This window comes from Trichechus manatus, unplaced genomic scaffold, assembly GCF_000243295.1.
Source record: "Trichechus manatus latirostris isolate Lorelei unplaced genomic scaffold, TriManLat1.0 scaffold00039, whole genome shotgun sequence".
Classification (NCBI taxonomy): Eukaryota; Metazoa; Chordata; class Mammalia; order Sirenia; family Trichechidae; genus Trichechus; species Trichechus manatus.
The window spans coordinates 2,781,192-2,807,604 of NW_004443975.1; the positions used below are offsets into that span (position 1 = coordinate 2,781,192).

At 40.8% G+C, this 26,413-nt stretch overlaps 1 protein-coding gene across 1 annotated transcript in view; it reads right to left on the reverse strand.

The window, feature by feature from the left end:
- The window catches only part of RGS7 (regulator of G protein signaling 7), a 567,494-nt gene extending 562,399 nt beyond the window's left edge, over positions 1-5,095 (reverse strand). Inside the window, exon 1 of the mRNA XM_004375937.1 lies at positions 5,018-5,095. Within this exon, the coding sequence (XP_004375994.1) occupies positions 5,018-5,095 (78 nt within the window). The remainder of the gene's footprint in view (positions 1-5,017) is intronic.
- Positions 5,096-26,413: the final 21,318 nt, after the last annotated feature.

The window sequence follows — 26,413 nt, forward strand, 5'->3', positions numbered from 1 at the left end:
AAAAAAAAAAAAGGTTGAGAATTTAGAGGGTTAATATGTTGTGGGGTCGTTAACCAATGTCATAAAACAACATGTGTACTACTGTTTCATGAGAAACTATTTGTTCTGTAAGCCTTCACCTGAAGTACAATAAAATATAAAGAAAGAAAGAATATTACCACTAAGTACTGTGTGCCTTTAAAAAAATCATCTATATAAGATCAAATGGTCAACAATTACTCTAAAGCAAAGCTGAAAGGGTAAGAGGACAGGGAAACCAGATTAGTGGAAGGGAAACATCCAGAAGGGACTTAATGAGCATGTTAAAACATCATGAAAAATGTAACCAATGTCTCTGAGCAATAAGTGTAGTAATTGTTAAATGGGAACCTAACTTGCTGTGTAAACATTCACGGAAAACACAAAATATTTTTTTAAAAAAAGATAAGTTTCAAAAATGTCAAAGATAATTCTTTTATAGTGGAACTGGAGGAGGAGAATATTGACACTCTCAAGGTTTACCTGATTTTGGCCAATCCTGAAGAGACAAACCCACTGACCTAATGTAGAAAATGTCAGCTAACCCACCACTAAGAGAGTAGTAATGCCTGTTGCTCCATCTTCTCAGAAACAGAAATCAAACATTTCCCTTTCTTGTAGGTAATGTTATATTCGTAGAACAAACAGACTTCAGAATGGCTTTCAAAGACAACATGTAGGTCAAGCCAACCAGCAAAAATCTTCCCAGTGGGGTGACAGCTTCCATTGTGCCTTCATGTAAGAGAGATCAGTGGTCCCATCTTACTCCTCAAGAATGAAGTAGTCTTAATCCTTAAATACTAACCTTTTGCCACTACCTCAATATGATACCATGTTTAAAAGTACTTATTCCAGTGGCTGTGCCTAACAGGTACTCAGACAAGGCTGGTTTCTCTTCTCTTCTCCAAAAGACATCATTTTCTCTTTTACAACAAAAATGAACTGCATCCTAACGAAAATCATATCTTCATTCTTACATCTATATTGAAGAGAAAAAATAAAAATAAAGAAACAAAACCAAACAGAGAGTGACTAGATGGAAGATGAAGAGAGAGGAGAGGAGATGAGGCCAGTGGAATGGAGGAGAGAATAGGTGAGGGCAAAAGAGAGAGAAGACAGGCATAGGGGACCGGAAAGGTTAGATGTTTCCCAGAACATATTCATTCCAGTAAGATAACGAATGAGGAAAACATTTCCATTTTCCTTTCTGACAGTCAGAGCAAAAACTGTTGCTATAATAATATCAAAAAGCATTGGTCATTCTCGCTAGTGAGAAGCCAACATTCTAGCTAATTTGAAATACTGGCACCTAGGTACCCTATAAATTGTGTTTTTCAAATGCAGGAATGTTATCTGCTGGACAAAAGGTGATGTGTACTGTCTAGTGGGCAGCATGCCGGCCAGACACCCAATTTTGAGTGTGTCTCCCTGTACTCTCGGTTCCAGCTCAGTCATCCTCAAAGCCAGGGCTGCCCCCAAAGCATACTGAGGATAAGAATAGTGTTTGTGACCCACAAAACAAAATGAGTCCTGAGTTGTCACCTCTGCTTCAAGTTGGCAGTAAGTAAATTAGCAGTTACCAGGGGCTGACGGGCAGAGAGGAATGGGGAGTTATTGCCTAACGGGTGTAAAGTTTCAGTTTAGGATGGCAAAAAATTTTGGAAATAGATAGCAGTGATGGCTGTACAACATGGTGAATGAAATTAATGCCACTAAATTGTATGCTTAAAACTTATTAAAACAGAATTTATTTATATATATATTTTACCACAATAAAAAAAAGGTTTAAAATTCATTTTTTAAATGTACCTCTGGCATCAGATTAAGCCTATAGATAGCCCTCATATTAAGCCAAAGATCTGCTGGCAAACAGCAGACACTAACTTACAGGAACCATCACTGATTAGTGAGGCAGCATTACTATCAGTATGGTGGCAACTCATCTGGCCTGGAGGATCATATTTGTATCCATTATACATTTTTTCCATAATATCCATAACATCACTATGGACTTAATGGAAAAAAAGATCCATGGAAATTTTCTATTATTTGGAGGAACTCCTATTATCCATGAAGATAATCATGATGAAAAGAGGCAAGAGACAAACACCAGAAATCCATGCATCCCAGCTCTTGTCTGTGTCATTCCACTTGGGTCTCCATTCACTGCTTCCTATCCCTCTCAGGAATGTTTATAAGTATTCGTAGCCTATAAAGATGAAATGGACACAATCCATACATATCTTTAGTGTGCCTGAATCATCAGAATTCTGAGCAGTAAACGAGAGGTGGCATGCAGGAGGGAGTGGGGAAGACCGTGAGAACGCCATGATGCTGTTCCTGGTTCAGAACACACTTTCATGAACTGTAAAGTAGAAGTGGAAAATTGGCATGAGTCTCTAAAGCAGTAATTTATCTGTCCTTCTCTTGGTTGTTATTGAGCACTGTACTGTGAGACTAAGGTTCTTTTCTAAACCTTTGATTGGCATCATGATTAGTAAGCACATGTTACATAGTGCTTATTCACTTATGAAGGTGGAGCAGTTGGAATATCCCAATACATGTATATATTCAGCCTATACCCTTCTCCAACTACTTTGCTGTTCTTCCCATTAAAATTCTGTGATAAGATATTAGACATAAATCTCATATAAGATACAAGAAACAGAGGAAGAAGGGTCACATGCAATCCATGATGTCATATCACATGTCTGCATACAGACATGGGCCATTAGACTTTCTAGCTAGCAAATGATAACCATGGACATTGTGTTTCTTTATATAAATTATCTGATGTTTAGTCATACATTATTGTTTACATCACAAACAGAAACAAAAAGCATATGCTCAGAGAATAAAAGGACAGGCAGTTAAACCAGGAGCAAAATTTACTAATCTGAGTTATGTTTCTAGCAATTATTTATCAGAGAAGTCTTTTTCTTAAAAATAAATTATGCGTGCCATTAACCCTAAACAAAGAGCTCACAAAAGGAGAGAAAAGAGGTAGCACAAGTTCGAAGCTTAACCAACAAAATAATAACACTGGCAATAATTATATTCCCTCTCTGAAATCATTATAGTCTGTTAATTTACAAATAGCACTAATAGCAACTTCAGGTTATATAACAATTTCTATAGTAACAAAAAATTAGCAATATGAGGTTCAGGTACACTAAATAATCAAAGAAGTATTGCTAAAACTCCTACCCTCATACTTCATTTATTCTTATAATAACTGACTAAATGAGACACACGGGTTGATGTCACATTAACTTTATTTCTAATCAAGATAAATGTTAAATGTCCAATCAATTCAGTCCTAATATTTTATAGGGAAACAGAGAGAGAATACAGTTGTTTGACCTAACAAAATTAGTTTACTACTATAACTGTATATCCAAAAGTCCAACTCTTCACACTGCATACCCTATATAAGATAGGATTTAAATTTCTCACATCTTGCCTATTCCAATATGCAAAGCCACATCAAATAAGAAAATATTTTCACATTTAAAAACACATAATTACCCCCAAAACTATTTCTGCTCAGAACCAACTCTATCTAGAATGGGCAAATATCCAGTTATTTCAATCAACGTAGAAATACAATAGTAATAATTTAGGCTCAAGTGGATTATTTCCCTGATTTATCCATTTGGAACAATGTAAGACTAAGAGAGGCAACTAATCCCCAATTGCTCTTTCCCTTCATACTGTGTTGCCCCAGACATACATAACTGCATTCACAGGTACACAATATAGTACTGTCTGCAAGGCTAGAGAAAAAGCAGCCAACATTCCCCATCAGGATGCCCACAAACTTCCTCATTAAAGCAATAACAATTATTCCTTTAACCACATACAGCGTTTATCACCCCCTTTTAATGAAGCTGGGCCATAGAGGGAAAGTTTTAATTTCGTATAGGTCAAGGCAGTGCATAGCTTTTCACTTTTACTGATAATCAGCTCTGATCCTCCAGCTAAAGCAACAAATGCAAACTCATCCTGGACTCTTCAGTGGGCTCGTGCTAACCAAAACCCTCAATAACTATCTTGGTTTCAAGGTATGATTTCCTTTTTGCCAGTACTAATGTTAACCAAAGAACTCTTGACCGATAAACACTCCAAATAACTCGTTAAAGAAAAATGACCCCGGCATAAAACGCAGTGGAAACCACTGGTGCAGAAGTTAAACAATACTGCTTCCTTAAGTTTAGTACGATTGTTGATTACAACCAGTGTGAAATTACCCAAGCAACCACTCTGAAGCACACACAATATTCAAATGCATCTTTATTATGGTAGCTCAATGGCTAGAAATTTGTCGCTGATAGCATTGCTATAAAATGCATAGAGCTGTTAGATCTATTCTTGGCAAAAAGAAAAAGGCAAAAAAAAAAAAAAAAAACCCTGAAATATGAAGGTTTTTCATGAGCATATGGCACTAGACTATAAATGCCCATAAACAAAGTAACAGAAATAACACAAGGAAAAAATAATTTAGGATTAAAAAAAGAAAGCTAGAATTGTTCAGTCAGGAGCAAAATTATTAAACCAATCATATGTTCACACTGAAACATTCACTCTTGCTACAGAGCTGCACAGTGGTCTATTTTCATTTTTAAAATATAATGGACTGTGTAATCCTAAATGTTCAGGAGTAAATCTAAAACAACTTCTTCTTATGGATGCTATTAAGTCAGGTGTGTAACAAACGAAATATATGGAATGCCCAGCTTGCTGCTACTGCTGACAACAGGTCAAGCTATGTAAAATCAACAGGGAAGTGTGAGGACAAAGTATGAGTAGTCTCACTGATTTCACTGCGTTTCTACATATATTTATCACTTAAGAACGGCAGATTATTTTTCAGTATAGTGTGGGGTTATGGATGAACTGGGGCATCCAATACAGCTGCAAAGTTGGTTTATACTGTGACCTTAGAAAAATCAAGAAAGCCAGAATCTCCTTATTGCCAAGAAAGTGAAGAAATCCTTACCTTCCTGTACACCAGCATGTTGGGTGATTCATCCGCCACCCCGTCGGTGGTCTGCCCATAATTATTCCCCTGGGCCATGTCACCCCAAACTGTGTCGCTCTCAGATACAGGAATTATCAGTCTGCCCTGCAAAGGGTTAGAAAGACTTCAGTGAGCCACTAGTGGTGGTGCTTGAGGGGGTTAATGCCCTTGATTCCTCTTCATCTTTCACAGCACCCCACAAAAGCAGGCTCGCAAGCTCCGGCTGGCAGGAGGAAGTGGTACAGAATATAGATTTAAAAAAAAAAAAGATTTTACACCTACAGAACCCCATGGAACTGTAAGAAATCACAATCTTTAGTGTTTTGGCTATAGATTTAACTGACTTCGTTTTCTAGATACTTGTTTTAAAAAGTGTTTGATGCTCACCTTAAAATCACACTGTTACCATTTCCGTACTACCAAGGGTTCTCCGCTCTCCCAATACTTGCATCTCCACTTGATATTGTTTTCCCAAAAGGGTGGAAGGCACACCCTGGGCCAGCAGACTTTCCCTCAGGTGTCTGTCTCGTTTCCACACTGACAGGCGAATCAGAGAGGCCCGTTCCCCGAGTCCTTCTCCCGTACAAGTATTTCCCCTTTATTCCCCTGGGTCTCCCACACACAGCCAGGGTAGGGTTCGCCTACTTCCACCTGCCTGCACTGCCAGCCACTGGCCCCGCGCCTCTCATCTACTCCGCCTCTAAGTCAGGACGCATTCCAGCCTAATCTTTGCAAGAAGGCACCAGAATATGTCCCAGCAACAAGAACTGGTCAGGGAGAAACCCTTCAGGCAATTACCTGGGTCAACATCGGTGGAAAGCTAACTGCAGAGGCCTCAGAGCAAGCAGTCAAAGAAAAAGGAGACAACAGCCCAGCCCGGATCCCTTTGCTTGGCTCTCACCGAGGCAGCAAATGGCAGGCAAGCCGGTGCCCCGAGCCGCCGCCAGAGCCCTCAGCGATGTTAGCCCGGTGGAGCGCGAGGTGAGCGGCGCCCGCAGCGCAACCGGGCGCTGAGCTCGGGAGGCGGCCGCCCCTGCGCCCGTCGCGCTCCCGCGGCGCAGAGCGAGAGGTGGGTGTAGGGCGGAGGCAGAGGGCTCCAGAGGCTCTCTCTCCTCCCTTCCCGCCTTCCCTATTTACCTCCTCGGCCAAGGTCAGGGCCCCGCGGCGTCGCCTCTCCCGGCGGGCTGGGTTCAGGCGGTGTCAGCTGGCGGCAAGCGGAGGAGCGCGGCAGAGAAGCTTCATCACACTCAGCGGATGCGGAATCCGCGCCGCCGCGGCTCTGCCCGCGGGCGACCGCCACCCTCGCCGCTCGCCCGTGCGCTGGCGGCTCCGGCAGCTTGCCGCTCGCGCCTGCTCCCCTCGGCGGCCTCGCCGGCTCGCTCGCTCCTTCGCTGCTCCTCGCGGGGACTGGGACCAGCCGAGCGCGCGCGGGAGTCGAGACGCCCGGCCCGTGCGCGCGACTGGGAGGAGGAGGAGGGGACAGTCACGTGGGAAAGGGGCGTCCGAAAGGTGCCGGCTGGGCTGGCTGGGCTCGACAGCCACAAGACCGCCGGGCTTCCCGGGCCTCTGCTGACCCTCTGGCCCCTCGGGAGGTGGCAGACCTGCCCCCTGCGCGGGCAGCCCACGCTCTCGCACACCCCGCCCGGGTTTACGCGCCGCTGGAGGCCGAGCAGATCAGAGCTTAATACCAAGTATAAGCCAGAAAGCGAGGACAGGTTTGAAGATGGGTGGATGGGTGGATGGATGGATGAATGGGTGGGTGAGTGAATGGTGGATGGATGCATGGAGACCCTTGCAGTCGGCATTTTCATGGCATGCTTGATGACTCCACCAGGGAAGCCGATGATTTATTATTGTTATGCTTAAATAACAGAGTATTTAACGAGAGTGTATTGAAACATCCTAGGCATGAAAGGAATGGCCAGAACCAAACGAATCATTCAGGCCGGTTTGCCTGCAGCGTTCCCAGCTTCCCCCTGTATTGGAGAAATGGGAAACGATTTGGAGACAACCAACTGGAGGTGAAAATCTTGTCACCAGTGAGTGAGACAAGGAACATCTCCAATGCCTGGGTTCTTCCTTCAACAGAAAGTGATCAGAGGAATTTCCTCTCGCCCTACTCTCATTCTCTAGTCATTTTCAAAGAAGGTCTGGGGTGCTGATCCCCCAGAAGTGTTCTTCAGGTTGCTACAACTCACTCTTCTGGAAGGATTAGAATGACATGAAAGTGGAAAAAGCAGTCTTGTGCCCTGTTATAGTAAAGCCACTATGCATGTGTCAGTTTGTCGTATCATGGTGGCTTCCAGGTTGCTGGGATGCTGGAAGCTATGCCACCTTATTTCACCCATGTGGATAGGTTTCAGAGGTGCTTCCAGACTAAGGTAGATTAGGAAGAAAGGCCTGGTGATCTACTTTTGAAAATTAGCCAATAAAAACCCAATGGATAATCAAATATTGTCTGATACAGTGCTGGAAGACAAGCCCCCTAGTTTAGAAGGCACTACACAATAACCACAACAACTAACTCAAACATGTCGAGGACCAAGAAGATGGTGCAGGACCGGGCAACGTTTCATTCTCTTATACACGAAGTTGTCATGAGTTGGAGCTGATACCACAGCGATTAACAACAACAACACAATAAACAAACGTGTGTCTTCCATCTGTCAGAGGCAAAGCTGGGAAGCTGGTAAATACCTAAGGTAGTTTTCGTTCCTCTGCTGGACCAGTTGTGGGCAGAGAGAGACAGAAGATAATCAAACCAGCTCCTTCTTATCCTCCTGGTCCCAATCAGAATAAACCTGACCCTAGGGTCACATCTGCTTTCCAAACCAAACACAGGTGACTATACCACCGCCCAGGTCCCTGTCAGGTGTCACTCAAGGAACAAATAATTTTGAAGGGTCTATTTCCCTGTTCTAAATACTATAGGGCAAAGATTAATATCCCAGACTATTCTACACACACCTCCCTGTCTCACCCATCTCACACTCTTCCCCAATTCCCAAAATATTTCCATTGTGCCCTCTGAAACTTCTTTAGCAAAATCCCGTTTATTTTCAGCTTCTCTGAATGTTCTGTTAGCATTCTCACTATAACTGAAACATACCTCTTGCCCTTCAGTCTCTCTCTCTATCCCTTTGCTCACTCTACTCCTGGGAAGTTGACGTGACTTAGATTAATAAATCTGGGAAGAATAACCAGGCATGATGACTCAGTTTGACCCTTTGCTGTCTTGAGAGGAAGCTGCCTGTAGAAAACAGGCTTTCTCTTTTGCATCCCCAAGTCAAGGTTCTATGCCATAGAGAGGCCTGCCCAGGCTCAGCGTTGCCTGTCTACTGCACATTCTCATCAGCATGTATTATTCTGCAACTTACTTGCAGAATAGCTCCAACTTTAAAAAAAAATAGTTCTCATTATTCACAGATTCCATATTGACAAATTCACCTACTCACTAAAATTTACTTGTAACCCCAAAATTATGCTCACAGCATTTTAACCATTATTTATGGATGTGGGCAGAGCAGTGAAAATTTTGAGTCATTCAATGCACACATTCTCAGCTAAGGTTGAGCAAGGTGACACTCTTACTTCTTTCAGCTCTCATACTATAAACAAGTGTCCTTTTCTCTGTCTATTTATTGCCGTGGTTTTCTTTTTCTTTCTTTCTTTTTTTTTTTTTTTTTGGCAATTTTGCTGTTTAAAATGGCCCCCTGAGACTCCATCAGGCTGAGACCAGAAGAACTAGATGGTGCTCGGCTACCACCAATGACTGCCCTGACAGGGAACACAACAGACAGTCCCGGATAGAACAGGAGAAAAGTGGGGTGCAGAACTCAAATTCTAGTAAAAAGACCAGACTTAATGGTCTGACTGAGACTGGAGGAACCCCAGAAGACATGGCCTCCACACTCTCTGTTAACCCAGAACTAAAATCATTTCTGAAGCCAACTCTTCAGACAAAGATTAGACTGGACTATGGGACATAAAATGATACTCATGAAGAGTGTGCTTCTTAGTTCAATCACATACATGAGACCAAATGGGCAGCTCTTGTCCTAAGACAAGATAAGAATGCAGAAAGGGATAGGAGCTGGTTGAATGGACACGGGAAATCCGGGGTGGAAAGGAAGAGTGTGCTGTCACATTATAGGGATAGCAGCTAGGGTCACAGAACAATGTGTGTACAAATTTCTGTATGAGAAACTAACTTGAGCTATAAACTTTCACTTAAAGCACAATAAAAAAAAAAAAAAAAGCCCCCCCCATCACAGTGCTGAAGTGCTGTCTAGTGTTCCTAAGTGCAAGAAGGCCTTATGGAGAAAATACATACGTTAGATAAGGCATGGGTTATAATGCCTTTGGCCATGAGTTCAATGTTAATGAACCAAAAATGTCAATTAAATAAGTTGCCTTTAAAGAGAAACACACATAAAACAAGATTATTTATTGATCAGTTGATAAAAATGTTGTGACCAGAGGCTCCCAGGAACCTAACCCTGTATTTCTTCTAGAAGAAATGATTCAGCATTCACTAATTCAATATTTGTGGTGACTTTATAGAACATAGCTACCACAAATAATAAGAATCAGCTGTGTATCTCCCTTGGCATACTTCCTCTTTTTTCTACATCTCTTTACACCAAAATCGTCCTCTCCTTCCAGTCTGTCTTGGACACTTCCCATTCAGGCTATTATCCCTACAACTGCAGTAAGACACAACTTGTCAAGATCATAATGACCTCCATGTTGCTAAACGAATGATCAATTTCTCGGTTACCATATTAACTTTTCAGCAGCAGTTAACAAGGTTGATCCCTCTCACTTTCTCAAAAACTTTCTGTATTTGGCTACCAAGACACAATTCTCAGTTGTTTCTCTCTTTGTATTACTGGCTGCTCTTCCTCAGCCTCTTCTCTTCCTCTTTTTCATTTCTTAGATCACTGAAGTTTAGTTTATCTCAGATCTCAGTCTTTGAGCCTCTTATCTTCTTGACATACGTGCACTCTCTAGGCGAGCTAATTCAGGCTCATGCCTTTAAATGCCGTGTAAATCCTCATAACTCTCAAACATACATCTTTAACCTTGACCTATCCCCTGAAATCTAGTCCACCAGCTGCCTACTCAATACCTCCACGTGGATATCTAACTGATGTCTCAAATTTAACGTATCCAAAACCAAATTCCTGATTTTGCCTGATAAACCTATTCCTACCCCAACTTCCCAGACTCAGTAAATAGTATATTTCTAGTTGTTTGGGCCAAAAATCTCATAGTCATTCATACCTCTTCTTTTTCTTTAAAACACTATAATGGGTTTAACTGAGTTCCCCTAAAAGATATGTTGAAGTCCTAACCCCTGCATCGGTGAAGGTGTTCTTGTTTTGGAAAAAGAGGGTTTTTCTTTGTAGATGTTATCAGTTAAGTTAATGAAATCATACCAGAGTAGGTTATGTCCTAGTGGATCCTAATCCTAATCCTTTCTGAGTAGCATATTATAAAAGAGGACAGACATTGAAATGGGGTGATGTACAGGAGAAAGAGAACATGTGAGGATCTGTTTAAAAGCAAAGGAACATCAAGAAACGCCCAGGGCTGCCAGAAGCTGAAAGAGACAAGAACTTATATTTTTCATATATAAACTAAGGGAATTAGATGAGACCATCTCACAAAACCCTTGTGGATCAAGAACATATGATTTTAATGTGTTCTTGCCTGTACTTTCCTCCTACCAGTGGAGATATTTATACTGTAAATAAGCCACCAAAAAAAAAAAAAAAAAAATCATGAATATTGTGGTTCTTTTTTCAGTTTCTTTCTTTCCAAAATCATGTATATCTGTGATTCCTAACCATCATCATCCAAGATCTCTTTTATAATTTTCCTTGTGGATCCTGCATTTTGTGATTTTTATCAAATAAGTTAAATTTTAAAATGTAATAATACAGTCATTTCTCGTGTCAGACAGAACTAATGGGTAAAAGTCCTGTTACCTCACCAAGGTAATGTAATCTGAGCCCCAAAGAAATTTAAAAGTTTGTTTGTTTTTAGTTTCAGTGGTCTTAACTTGGAAACAATTAGAATTTTACTTATAATTTGAAAATACTGGAAAATAGCGTTTAGTTTGAAAATCATTAGGGTTTTGGGAACCCCAGGTTTTGAACTACTGATATAGTCGGAATCAACCTGATGGCAACAGGTTTGGTTTTTTAGTTTTTGATATAGACAAATATTTATTCATTTGCTTATTGTGTATGAAACATTCTTCGGTTTCCATGGAGAATAGATAGAAATATAATAGGTGAGTTTTGCCTTCAAGGAGTTTCCAGTCTAGTTCAGAAGACAAAAGATGCCTCCATGTTTCTCACAACTCACATCAAATCGGATTATCAAAATCTTATTGTCTCTACCTACGAAATATATCCAGAATCTGGGCATTTCTCACCATCTCCTCTCCTCTCACCCTGGTCTGAGCCACCATCACGTCTTTCTCGGATGAAGGTAATGGCCTCCTAATTGGTTTCTCTGCTTCCATCCCTTACCATGTATGTCTATTCTCCACCTAGCAGCCAGAGTGATCATTTTAAAAGTAAGTTATGTCACTTCTCTACTTAAAATCCCCCAATGACTCCCCGTGTTACTCAAAGTAATAGATGTCTTTAAAATTCTTATAAGGTCCCCCATGATCTAACACCCTGTCACCCCTTTTGACCACAATTTGTGCTACTGTCCTCCTTACTCGCATCTCTGGGTGGCACAAATGGTGAAGTGCTCGACCACTACGGCGGAAAGGTGGTCGGTTCAAGCCCACCCAGAGACCCTTTGGAAGACAGGCCTGGCCATCTCCTTCCAAAAGGTCACAGCCTTGAAAACCCTATGGAGCACTTTCTACTCTGCAAACACTGGGTAGCCATAAGTTGGAATTGACCTGACAGCAACTAATAGCAACAACTCTCCTTACTTACTCTGTTCCAGTCACACTGACCTTGATTTTTTTAAACATTCTAGGCCTGTGCCACCTCAGAACATTTGCACTGGCTGTTCCCTCCACCTTGAACGCTCTTCCTTCAGCCATTGCTCCCTATCTTACTTCAATTGTTCATTCATATGTCACCCTTTCATTGAGGCCTACCCTATCTACCCTAACTAAAATTACTGGATTTTTACACAAATAACATGTACCTTCTACATTTGTTTGCCAACTGAGCCCTCCTCCCATGAGGTATTTCATAAATTGCTGCTATGCCAATTTTGTTGTAAAAAAAACAAAAATAAAAATTATCATAGTGGCACTTACAGAAATACCTCGGGGGGGGGGCGCAGTTGGAAACAAACGTAAAAGGCATGCATTATTTGCATAAAAATACGGTATGTCACCTCCCAACACTTCCCTTCCTCCTTACACTGCTTTATTTCCTTTCCAAAGCATTTTTCACTTTCTAATATTTTTGTTTACTATTTGCTTATTTACTATGTTGGTTGTCTGTCTCCCCCTAGATCAGGGATTTTTTCTCTATTATTCTCTGCTGTACCTTCGGTGCCTAGAAGAGGATCTGATGTATAATTATTATTGTTAGCTGCCATCAATTCACCCCCTGACTTCTCAAGACCCCATGCACAATGGAACAAAGTGCTGCCTGGTCCTGCTCCATCCCCATGAACAGCTGGGGATGGGACCATTGTGATACATAGGGTATAACTGGCTCATTTTCAGAATCAGATCACCGAGAATTTCTTCCTAGTCCATCATAGTCTGGAAGCTCTGCTGAAACCTGTACAGCATCATAGCAACATGCAAGCCTTCACTGACAGATGGGTGATGACTGTGCTTCAGGTGCATTGGCCAGGAATGGAACCCCGGTCTCCCGAATGGAACCCCGGTCTCCCGAATGGAAGGGGAGAATTCTACCACTGACCCACCACTGCCCCTGATGTATAGCCAAAACCCAAAACCAAACTCTTTGCCATCAAGTTGATTCTGACTCATAGCAACTCTACAGGACAGAATAGAACTGTCCCATAGTTTCTTGCCGACCTTTTGGTTAGCAGCTGTAGCTTTTAACCATTGTGCCACTAGGGCTCCTGATGTATAGTAGGCACCCAATAATTATCTGCTGATTTATTAAATGAATGAATCAATGAACATGATTCTCATTGAAAGACTAGGTAGACTGGAAGAATCTAGTCAACAATTTTCAATTGAATTGAGCTAGCAACAAGTTCCGCTATGGATGCAAATCATCTACTTTTCAAACCTGTTTCTGACGTGCCCTAAAGAGGAAGAATAATTCCTTTTCCCACCATACACCCACTTCACAGAGGAAAGCTTTGAGATTAATTAAATGGAAACATGAAGAAAGCATTTTGAATTTCTAGAAGAAAGCACTTTATTAATTTGAGGCTTTTATGGTGTGAAACAATTGTAAGTGACACAGGAGCAAGAACAAAGACGAGAACAATGTTAAAGGGATTTTGCTGCTCACAACACTACATTGACATTTTACAGGATAATTGATTTGAGGTTGATACAAGCAGGGTGAAAAAGGCCAAGTGGTCTGAGAAATCTTACCCCCAAGGACAGGTTTTTAAGAAATACCTTTTTCTTTACAGTCAAATCTCAATTATTTACATCACAATGCCCTCATTAAGGAATTATTCTCCACTATTACCTGGCTTTTGTCCATTTTATGGCCATTTTCCTGATAATTATGACTGCCGTACTAATACCAGAGAGATGGCAAAGAAAAAAAGAAATAAAACAAAAATGTGCCCTTTTGAGGAGTTTATCCTCTCTCCTTCCTCTTACAAGTGGAAATGTATAGACTCTGATCTAGATTACTGCTAAAATTATAAATTTTAAAATTAATGGGCAAATTAACTGAGCACATATTAAGGGTTAGATGTTATATAACGTTTGGAAAGGAAGACAAAAAGTATTGAGACTATGTTCCTGGCCTTTTGCCAAAGTGGAAGAACACTACAGCAGGAGATAGGACATTGGAGTTGAAGCCCTAACTCCACTGCTCAGAATCTATGTAATATTGCAAATGACTTAACAGTTCTAAAAACTTACGTTAATCTTCCCTGCCCTACTCTGCAATGAAAATCTTTTCATTCCAAGGCAAATGAAGTATTTGCAAAGAAAGTCCTGTAGCAGTCATATTGACCATATTATGAAAAGCAGCGGCCTAGAAATAAACCACCATTTGTACTGGGCAGGCACCCAGGCAGAGGTGGGTGCTGTAGTTATAAGTAATTGAATACAATCCATTCAACAGGTAGTATATGGTACCCAGTACACTGTGATAGGCCAGGTGACTGGGTCAAAATGACATAGCAAGAAATGAAAGGTGGTTAACCTGCAGGGGAGCTGGGCATGGCAAGAACGGACATGTTAGCATATATCAGGGTCTGGAGTCAGGAAATGTGGGTAGGTGCAGAGCTTCACAGCCAGACTGGGGTCAATGGAGTCAAAGAAGCCAGGAAAATGCAAAGCAACTCATCTACCATTTGGTTTCCAAGTTCTTAGCCAAGGAGAAATCTTCAGATTGGAAATGATAGCAGACATGATTAGGATAATAAAATAATAAAAAGTAAAAAGGATAGCCCTCAAATTACAAATGAAAAAACTGGGCTTCTAGAAAGTGAAATTACTTTCTTGAGATCACACACATACTCAGAGTTAGAACCAGGACTTAAACCCCAGTCTCCAGATTCCAAATCTGGTGCTTTTCACATTATCGCCTCTATGAGGCAACTGAGATCCAGGACCAACCTGTTACCGTCAAGTCAATTCTGACTCACAGCAACCCTATAGGAAGGGTAGAACTGCCCCATATGGTTTCCAAGGAGTGGCCAGTGGATTCAAACTGCTGACCTTTTGATTAGCAGCCGTAGCTCTTAACCACTACGCCACCAGGGTTTCCTGAGATCCAGGACAAGGGAAGGAGTAGTAAAAGAGCACTCAATTGTTTGAAATGAGTTTATCTCCACAGTTCCAGCCATTGCTACTGAGAGAATCTGGAAATGAAATTTTCAGGAATTATAAAGCATGGTGAGAAGAGAAGATAGAAAAATAGAGCCGATTTTCCTAAAATAAAGGAAGAACACGGATGTATAAACTGGATTGGGACCCAGAGCCCATCCGTAGGGAAATTCTAAAATAAAATTCAACACATGTTTATTTAGTGCCTACAATCAGGTGCTTATGCTAGTCTCTGACGATGAATGGACCTTTTCCACAACGGAGTCCAGTAGGATTGATGGACAGATAAATAGTTACAGTGTAATATGTTACGTGCATGTGCATACAGAGTGTTAGGAAAGCACAGTGATGAGAGTAAGGACATTTTCCTTAAGAAGAGGATATTTAAACAGGGTCTTAAAAATTGGTCAGAATCTTCAAGATGGACAAAGAGGAGAAAGAGCATGGCAGCATTTCAGGTGGGTGGAATATTATGTGCAAAATTACAGAATTATCAGTAAAGATAAATGCCTGATGTACAGCAAAAAAAGTTTCATATGATTGGTTTCGAAGAAAGGGAGTGACTTTGATGGAGATAAAGTTGGTTTATAAATTGGAGCCAGATTGTGAAGAACCGACAGCCCAGGCTGGGAAATTTGGGATTTAACCAGTTAGTGATTTTTGAAAACTTAAAGAGAAAAGAAGTGGCCACACAGAACCAATGAAGGTTGCACCAGTAACAAGCCATGTCCTGCTGGCCTTATTGCCTCTTTAAGCATAGTCTTTAGCCTGGTAAATTAGGTAAATACATGAAAGGCAATATATATTATTCAGCAAAGCATTTGACAGTTCTTCTATGATAGTTTTGCAAACATGATGGTAAAATGGGGGCTTGAACAACAGCTTATTGGATTCATAACAGGATGAATAAGCCAGGCAAAAGAGAGCTGATTAATTGACCAGAACATACCTGAAGAAAGGACTTCATTGGGAAGATTCAGAGTTCTGCCCTTAGAATTTTCCTGTTCTAACTGGGCCTGTGCACACGGATGGGAGTAAGAGTGCAGATAGCACACTTAACAAATGTATGAATGGCACAAAGTTATGAAGAATCGCTATTGCACAGGATAATGGCATGGGGACCCAAGAAGATCTGAGCAGGCTGGAAAAATGGGCTGAACCAAATAGGATGAAATTTAACAAGGACCAATTTTAAGCATTGTACCCAGATGGGAGAGGGTTGAATTAGCAGTAAGTACAGGATGAACAAGATATGGCCAAACATCACATCAATTGAAAAAGACACCCAGTTTTTGTTTGTCTTATTTTAAATGGAAAGCAAACTCAATATTGTTCAAAAAGAACACACGTTTGCCAAAAAAGATGATGTAATCTCCAACTGCATTGCTAGAAATGTAGTGGCTGAGAAGTATAGACCAAACGATAGAGTGTTAGAAACTAAGCCGGTCAAAGCACTACTCAGTCTAGAGTTCTGATGTCACATTTCAAGAAGGACACACTCCTGAGTCAATCCTTTGTTTATGCTCCAGCTTCACCGCTGTAAGGTGAGCTCCGTGAGCACAGAAGTGGCATCCTGTTTTCACCATCTCTCTTAGTTGCCTAGTGCTGCTGTAACAGAAATACCATGAGTGGGTGGCTTTAAAAAACAGAAATCTATTTTCTCACACATCTGAAGGCTAAAAGTCCAAACCCAGGTCAATCCTTTCCTTGTCAGCAGCCCTGGGCACTCCTTGGTTCCTTGGTGCTTTACAGACAATCCTCACATGGCTCTGTGTGTGTGCATGTGTGTGTGTGTGTGTGTGTGTGTGTGTGTGTGTGTGAAAGAGAGACAGTGCTTTGAAAATATCTATTTATAGTCTGAAGCAGAACACTCCATAGGGAAACTCTCTTTTCAACTGATTGATTGAACTACATTGGATTAAATTACATTATGGATAGTGATTACATTCCATTATATGTAAAGTAATTAGGTTATGATAGATTAAATTATGGAAAGTAATCTGCTCTACACAAGGCCAGTTGATTTAATCACATGTAACTACTCCATGACAACAACTAGACTAGTGTTTGGCCAAACTACTGGGAGATATAACCTAGCCAGTTGACAAGTAAAATTAATTATCACACCTTGGTACCCCCAGTGGCTAGGACAGTGCCTGGCACATAGCAGGCACTTAGTAGGTATTTGCCGAAAAAGTGATTAAATGAATCTGGAGACAAGCAATAAGAACATTGAAGGAACACAAGATCACTCAATCATGGGAACGGTGATTAGAGGAAATGGAGATATTCTGTACACGAAAGAGAAGGCTTGGTTGATTTGTAACAGTTATTGTAAAACATTAAAGACTGTCATGTAGAAGGAAAAACATCAACCATAATCATTCAAGCTCTATAGGACAAATTTAAATGTAATAGGTAGACGTTTCAGCAGACTTCAGCTCAATACAAGGAAGTACTTTCTAACAATTAGAGCTGTTCAAAATGGCCTTAATAAAAAGATGAATTGCATATCCCTGGATGTGTTTCAAGAAGCCCTGGTGGCACAATGGTTAAGCACTCGGCTGCTAACCAGATTGTCTGCGGTTCAAACCTGCCAGCTGCTCTACTGGAGAGACAGACTGCTTCTGTAAAGAGTACTGCCTTGGAAACCCTAGGGACAGTCCTACTCTGTCCTGTTGGGCTGCTATGAGTTGGAATCGACTTAATCGCAACGGGTTTGGTTTTTGGTTTGGAGGTGTTTGAGGAAATTATGCTAAACATGCGTTGGTCAGAAAGATTGTTGAAGGGATTGTTGTTACACTGAAGATCCCGGTCCAGGTGATCACTTTGTTGTTGTTAGTTGCCTTCCAGTCAGCCACAGACTCTTGGCGACGCCGTGCACAATGGAGCAAAACTCTGTCCAGTCTTTTCAGTTATGGATCAGACCATCATGGCATATAGAGTTTTCACCGACTAATTTTCAAATTGAAAATTATTATCCATCTCATTGAGGGTCTTTCTCTACTTAAAAATGAGATGGATTGGCACAATGGCTGCAACAATGGGCTCAAACATAGCAATGATGGTGAGGATGGCACAGGACCAGGAAGTGTTTCATTCTGTCATGCATAGGGTCACTACGTACATAGTATCACGACTCGATGGCACATAACAACAACAACAATTTTCAAAAGTAGACCACCAGACCTTTCTTCCTAGTCCATCTTAGTCTAGAAGCTCTGCTGAAACATCTTCAGCATCATAGCAATACTCAAGCCTCCAATGACAGATAGGTGGCAGTTGTGCATGAAATGCATTGGCCAGGATCAAACCCAGATCTCTCCCAGGGAAAGCCAGAATTCTACCACTGAACCAACACTGCCCTCTGTGATCACTTTAGTTACTTCCAATTCCCAAGTTCTCCAGCTACAAAACATTGGAGGAAGTGATTGGAAAGCTACTGTTTTCCTGTGAGGACTTCCTATGATTTTAATCTAGATTGAGACGAGATTCATATAAAATATTTAAAATGACAGATGAGTGATACCAACAGTAAGAGCTCTAACTGAGTTCGTTTTGGGCTACAGTGGTTCAGGAAGGTCCCCATGGAGGAGATGGGGCTCAATTTGGCTCTAAACATTTGGACAGATAGAAAGACAGTGAGGTGGTCATTGCTGAGGCATGACGATGAAAGGAGTTCCCACACCCTTTATCGCACAATGAGGTTAGTGTTCACCACGTGGTTGTCTTCAACATACCTGCCGGTCAGCGACCTGTGGGTCCTCAAAAGATGCTAATTCAATCACATTCAGGGTAGAAGGGCACCTCCTCACCCCAAATCAGGCTTCAGTTGGAATTCTTTTATTCTCCTTTTCTTTGATTTTCCATCATCTCTACTCAAATACTTCCCTAGCTCTTCTAATTAATCAGGCATTAGCACTATTATATTTCTGCCAACCTAATTTTCTTTTTAAAAAAGTATAAAGCAAGGACCAAAGAAATAGCAAAGGGAGAAAAAAGCTGAAAGAACTGAAATGTTCACTTAAATTACTTACTACATTAGTGTAATTATAGAAAAACATGTAAGAACTTATCCCTAAATAAGTCATGTCCATCAAATGTCAACATTGTCAGCAGCCACAACCAACATGTAATGCTGTAACTGAGAGACCATAAAGCAATCTGTGGTAAAGAGCTTAGCACTTAGCAGCCTGAATTGCGTTTCTCCCTGTGCTGTGTAATTTATGCTCTTATGTGACTTTAATCATCTACTCTGCAGCTTTCAACATAGTTGACACAAGGTGGTGGTTTCCAATTCTCCTTGAATATGAAAAAAAGAAAAGAAACCGTTGCTGTGGAGTCAATTCCAACTCATGGAGACCCCGTGTATGTCCTAGTGGAACTGTGCACCATACGGTTTTCAATGGCTGATTTTTTGGAAATAGATCACCAGGCCTTTCTTCCCAAGTGCCTCCAGATAGGCTCAAATCTCCAACCTTTTGGTTTTCAGCCAAGTGAGTTAACCGTTTGTACCACCCCAGGACTCTTCTTGAATATTAGGCCCTTAGAAAGAATTATTTTCTGTTACTGTCATGGGTTATTCCAGGGATAACTTTTCAAGGTATGGAGATCAATGGTATTTACCTTTGACAAGTAGAGTCCATTCACTACACATTTGAAAAACAAAAGTTTTTTCGAAGTTATCAGTCTAGTTTGTGGTCTTCCAGAAGCCAAACATTGCCTTACCAGCAGGCCAAGGCCCTGGAGCCATCTCGTTGGTCCTTTTGGGCTGCTAACCATCCTGGAGGCACAGTGATTAAGTGCTTGGCTGCTAACTGAACCCACCAGCGGTTCCATGGGAGAAAGATGTGACAGTGTGCTTCCATAAAGATTACAGCCTTGGAAACCCTACGAGGCAGTTCTACTCTGTCCTATAGGGTTACTGTAAGTCAGAATCTACCCTACAGAAATGGGAAACACGTGTCACTGAGCTTCCTCAACCCCACAGCTCTTAAATCCAGCATCTATTACTTTTTTTATTGTTGTAAAATATATATAACACACTAGCCAATTTAACATGTTCACATGTACAATTTAGTGACACCAATTATATTAACCATGTTGTGCAACTATCACCAACATCCATTGCCAAATATTCCATCACCATAAACAGAAACTCAATGTTTCCTAAACAAAGACTTCTCCCACTCCCGGTAATCACTAATAAATTTCGGTATCTATACACTCAACATCTATCTATTTCTTAGTTGGAAAAAAAGTTCCTGCTTTTTTTGTTTTGTTTTCGCTGTCTGAAGTGCTGTGTATTGAGAAGTAGCTGAAACTACTTGCGCACTCAGCCAGAAGAAATACTATGACTAACAATCCCTACCCTGGACGAGAAATTTCACCGTCCAAGCCTACCCTTCAGATTTATCCTGGCCTAAGATCTCTCCCCAGAACAACCTAGCACCGGATGTGATCGTCCTGAATGCCCAAATGCCATTAGAAGCCACACTGGATTTCCCATCCCAGAGAAGTGCAGGATGCACTTCCAATCAGGGTTGACAAAATTCTACCTGACTGTGAGCAGAATATTTATGTAGGAGCTCCTTGATGAGGGAGGACCTAAAGATTCCAAACGTGCAACTGAGCAGGGCATCTCCACAAGGCCGTGTGCAGACTACACTCCCTCTACCAATACCACTTCTCCAAGCACTGAAGTTTTTAACTGGACTCTAGAACTGCTTTAGTGTGAGGAGACTACACAAAGATAACAGTGGTTTTTTAATCTATCAATCATTTATTCATTAAGCACCTACTATGTGCCTGATAAGTTTCAGAAAACTCACAGCCCAAAAAGTAGATGGAGAATCACGCAGACCCAAATAGGAACACCAGAGAGCTACTGAAGTACCCTGGAGAAGGAGCTTAATCTCTTGCTGGCTCTCCTTCTTTGCTTGCCCCAGACACTCATCTATTCTCTACCTATCTCTCTATCTCTCTCTTTCCTCTCATTCCTTTGGTAGTCTCATCCAGTTGCATGCCTTCAATACCATTTATATATGCTGAGATACCCCAATTTATATCTCCAGTCTTGGTTTCTTCCCTGATCTCCAAACTCATAGCTTACTTTGCATCTTCACTGGGACATTTAAAAGCCATTTCTATTTGTTGTTGTTGTTAGGTGCCCTCGGATTGGCTCCAACTCATAGAGATCTTATTTATAACAGAACAAAACGATACCCGGTCCTGTGCCATCCTCACAATCAGTGTTATGTTTGTGCCTGTTGTTGCAGCCACTGTGTCTATCCACCTCATTGAGGATCTTCCTCTTTTTCGCTGACCTTCTACTTTACCAAGCATGATGTCCTTCTCCAGCCATTGTTCCTTTCTGATGACAAGTCCAAAGTACACAAGACAGAATTTCTCTATCCTCAGGTCCAAGGAGCATTCTGGCTGTACTTTCTCCAAGCATGTCTATTTAAACAAGTTCAAAATAGAACTCTTAGTTTCCCAAAATACATCCCCAAAAGTTTTCCTTTATCAGAATTCCCCATATGAATAATCCCTGGTGGTGCGGTGGTTAAGAGCTACGGTGAGCTATCCAGTTCGAATCCACCAGCCGCTCCTTGGAAACCCTATGGGGCAGTTCCTACAGGGTCGCTATGAATCGGAATCGACAGCAACTGGCACCCAGTTACATAGGCAAAAATCTAGGAGTTATTCCAATAAACCATAATTCCTCCCTTTTCCTAACTCCTTTATATAATCAATCAAGAAGTCTTGTAAATATATATACTAAAATAAATATCACATCAAGATAATCCAATTCTCCCACCTTTACTGCCACCCCTAGCCACCAACATCTTTTACCTGGATTACATCAGCAGCTGCCTAACTTGTCTGTTCTTTCTCCACCTCTGCTTACCCACCTTAATTCATTCTCCAAGCAGAAGACAGAGTGATATTTTAAAAATACACGGCAGACCATGCCTTTCACCTGCTCAAATCCTTCAAAAGCTTCTCAATGCTCTTAGAATAAAATCCACACTCCTTAAAATTTATTGCTCATTTATGATGAAAACAAGAGGCTATTCCAATGTGAAACCTGGGAGAGTGGGAGAAGAATATGTCTCTCCTGAATTATTTTTGCTACATTAACGTAAGCCCTCGTTAACATAAGCCCTCAGTTGCTTTTCAAGGGGTGGATACGCTCTCTCACTTATACCTACCTGTGTCAGTCAGTGGAAAACACTGATAGGAGAGCTGCAGAACTCAGCAGCATAGTGAGACCCAGCACAGCTCCCCATGCCACAGCAAGAAACCAAGATGGTACTCAGAATAACTGGGTAAAAGGACCATTTACGTTTCTCGAACTGTAGCAGAAGGATGACCTCTGACATCCACTCAACCTCCCTGGGTTTGTCTTATCTCAACCACTCCACTTTTCCACAGCTTTTATACTAATCTCTATTAGTGCAGTTGTTACAATGAAAGCTCTTTAAGATAGGGCAATTTGTCTTACTCATCTTTAGATTCCCATTACCTGGCACAGTTCCTGGCCTATCACAGAGATGCAATAATGTTTAACAAATGAATGAATGATTATGTAAATGAAGATAGTGAATACATTCTTTGAGTGACATATAGGATAGTATATCACAAATCCTGGGGGATTTAAATGAGATCTGCCTCGTCAAAGTAGAGTCGATCTTAATGACACGGATGGAGTACAGCTTTCGGGACCTTCATTTGTTGATGTGGCATGACTCAGAATCAGAAGAAATAGCTGCAAACATCCATTAATAATGGGAACATGGAATGTACAAAGTATGGATCTAGGAAAATTGTAAGTCATCAAAAGTAAAATGGAATGCATAAAGATAGATGTCCTAGATATTAGTGAGCTGAAATGGATTGGTATTGGCAGTCTGAGTTGGACAATCATATAGTCTGTTATGCTGGGAATGATAAATTAAAGAACAGTGACATCACTTTCATTGTCAAAAGAACATCCCAAGATCTATCTTGAAGTACAACGCTACCAGTGATAGGATAATATCCATATGCCTACAAGGAAGACCAGTTAATACGACTATTATTCAAATTTACACACCAACCACTAATGCCAAAGATGAAGAAATTGAAGATTTTTACAAAATCCTGCAGTCTGAAATTGATCAAACATGCAATCAAGATGCATTGATAATTACCGGTGATTGGAATGCAAAAGCTGGAAACAAGAAATCAATAGTTCAAAAATATGGCCTTGGTGATAGAAATGACGCTGGAGATGGCATGGGAGAATTTTACAAGACCAACATCTTATTCATTGCAAATACCTTTTTCATCAAAATATATATTGACTATCCATGTGGACCTCACCAGATAGAACACACAGGAATCAAATCTACTACATCTGTGGAAAGAGACAATGGAGAAACTCAGTATCATCAGTCAGAACAAGGCTAGGGCCTGATTTTGGAACAGAACATCAATTGCTTGTATGAAAGTTCAAGTTGAAGCTGAAGAAAATTAAAACAAGCCCATGAGAGCCAAAGTATGACCTTGAGTCTATCCCACCTGAATTTAGAAACCATCTGAAGAATAGATTATCCCATTGAACACTAATACCAAAGACCAGGCGAGTTGTGGGATGACATCAAGGACATCATACATGAAGAAAGCAAAAGGCCATTAAAAAGACAGGAAAGAAAAAAAAGACAAAAGTGTATGTCGGAAGAGACTCTGAAAATTGTTCTTGAACATAAAATAGCTAAAGCAAATGGAAGAAATGATGAAGTAAAAGAGCTGGACAGAAGATTTCAAAGGTGTCTCACAAAGAAAAAGTAAAGTATTATAATGAAATGTGCAAAGACCTGAAGTTAGAAAACCAAAAGGCAAGAATGCGCCCTGCATTTCTCAAGCTGAAAGAGCTGAAGAAAAAAAATTCAAGCCTCGAGTTGGAATACTGAAGGATTCAATAGGCAAAATATTGAACGATGCGGGAAGCAGCAAAAGAAGATGAAAAGAATACATAGAGTCACTGTGCCAAAAAGAATTGGTCAATGTTCAACCATTTCAGGAAGTAGCATATGATCAAGAACTGATGGTACTGAAGGAAGAAGTCCAAGCTGCATTGAAAGCATTGGCAAAAAACAAGTCTTCAGGAATTGATGCAATACCAATGGAGATGTTTTAACAAACAGATGCAACGCTGGAAGCACTCACTCATCTATGCCAAGAAATTTGGAAGACAGCTTACGTGGCCAACCAACTGGAAGAGATCTATATCTATGCCCATTCCAAAGAAAGATGATCAAATTGAACTCGGAAATTATCAAACGATATCATTAATATCACATGAAAGTAAAATTTTGCTGAAAATCATTCAAAAATGATTGCAGCGGGGACCTTATACCATCAAGAAAGCAGTGCCAGGAGCAGAGCTCGTCCTTTGGACCAGGGTCCCTGCGCCGAGAAGCTCCTAGTCTGGGGGAACACTGATGAGAAGGCCGAGAGAGAGAAAGCCTTCCCCTGGAGATGGCACCTTGAGTTTGGACTTTTAGCCTACTTTGACTATGAGGAAATAAACTTACCTTCATTAAAACCATCCACTTGTGGTATTTCTGTTGTAGCAGCACTAGATAACTAAGACAGGTCCCATATTTCATTAGTGTATAATTTTTAGTTGACAATGGGTTTGCTAACTCTTCCTCTAAAATACTAGAGGAAGAACTGGCTACTTGCACTCATTTCTCTTTGGATTCCACTTTTTTACAAAGAAAAATCAAAGCCTGAAGTGAAATTAAAGTTAATGAGGCCTTGGTTTTCTACTAAGATATATAAAGTTATAGAGTGAGATAAACTATGTCTAGAGTGGGAGAAAGGCGTAGATAATGTATTTTCCATCTCTGTATCCCCAAAGACCTTTTCCAAGTGCAGAGTAGCAGGTAAACCCTGTAAAAGTTTGGTTTTACCGGTCAAATATGTTCAAATATTAGCACATTTTCTAAGACTCAACCTATACAAAGAGATAATGCATGTTAGACAAAGTCAATAATTAATAAGTGCATGTACAGAAATATTCAAATTAATGAAACTGGACTTGAAGTTAGAAGACCTAGATTCAAATTCCATTTATTGCATTTCCTGGGAAATCCTGTATAATGTAGCTGTGTATTCAGTTTCCTCACTGTTGAAATTGGGCTGATAGTACCTACATGAACTAGTGGAAAGAATTGTAGCAAGACTCATATTAAGTATATAAAAAAAACACATTTTATATTATCAAATGTAATTAAAAATTAAGATTTGATGATTGAACAAATCAATTATTCAATATGGTACACTTGAACAGATGCCTGTGTTTTAGGAATAGGTACAAACAGGTCTATCATGGGAGAAGTATTTAAAGGTAATTTGGAGGATGACTCATTTTCTTCTGTAAAATTCAGTTTGATTAATCTCTAGGTTTAGAGTTACATTAAAAGCTTGTATGCACAACATACACTTCTGGCACCATTGGATATATCATAGAGTAGAGCCTAAAAAAAAAAACCAAGACCATTGCCGTCGAGTTGATTCCGACCCGTAGCGATCTTATACCACAGAGTAGAACTGCCCCATAGGGTTTCCAAAGAGCAGCTGGTGGATTCAAACTGCTGACCTTTTGGTTAGCAGCCTGAGCTCTTAACCACTACACCACCAGGGCTCCAGATGAGAGCGTAGATGGGTTCAAATGTACAGGAAAAGAAACGTGGAAAATAAAACCTCATTAGATCTTAATAAAATCATATACTTTATGATCATAGATGGAAATACATTACAAAATCCTTGTTTTCCAAAGAAAAAATATGCCATCTATCCAAAAACCAGGAAAAAAAAAGAGAAAATAAAGAATGATTGCAGAGCATCCAGTAGTGGCATTGTCTCAGTTTCCTAGTGCTTCCATAGCAAAAATACCATAAGTGAGTGGCTTTAAAAAAACAAATTCATTTTCTCACAGTACTGGAGACTAGAAGCCAGAATTCAGGTGTCAGCAGGGATGTGCTCTCGGGCCAGATGTCCAATCAGGGTATCAGTTCTGGCGGAAGTTCCTCTCAAGTCTCTTTCAGCTTCAGGCAACCCAGGGTGTCTCATGGTGTTCCTTACCTGTGTACAGATTCTCATACAGTCTCTTCCCCAGCGTGTGTCTCTCTGTGTCTGTACTCCCATTGTAAGACGCTACTCAGAACGGGTTAAGTTTAGGCCTGATCTTCCTCTGGTATGACATCCTTAACATAACAAAAGAAAACTCTGTTTTCAAAGGGTCACACTCACAGGTAAGAGCTGACACACTAAAACGTGCAATATGTGTGTGTGTGTGTGTGTGCATACGCATATAGAAACTTAGAGAACATGTGTGC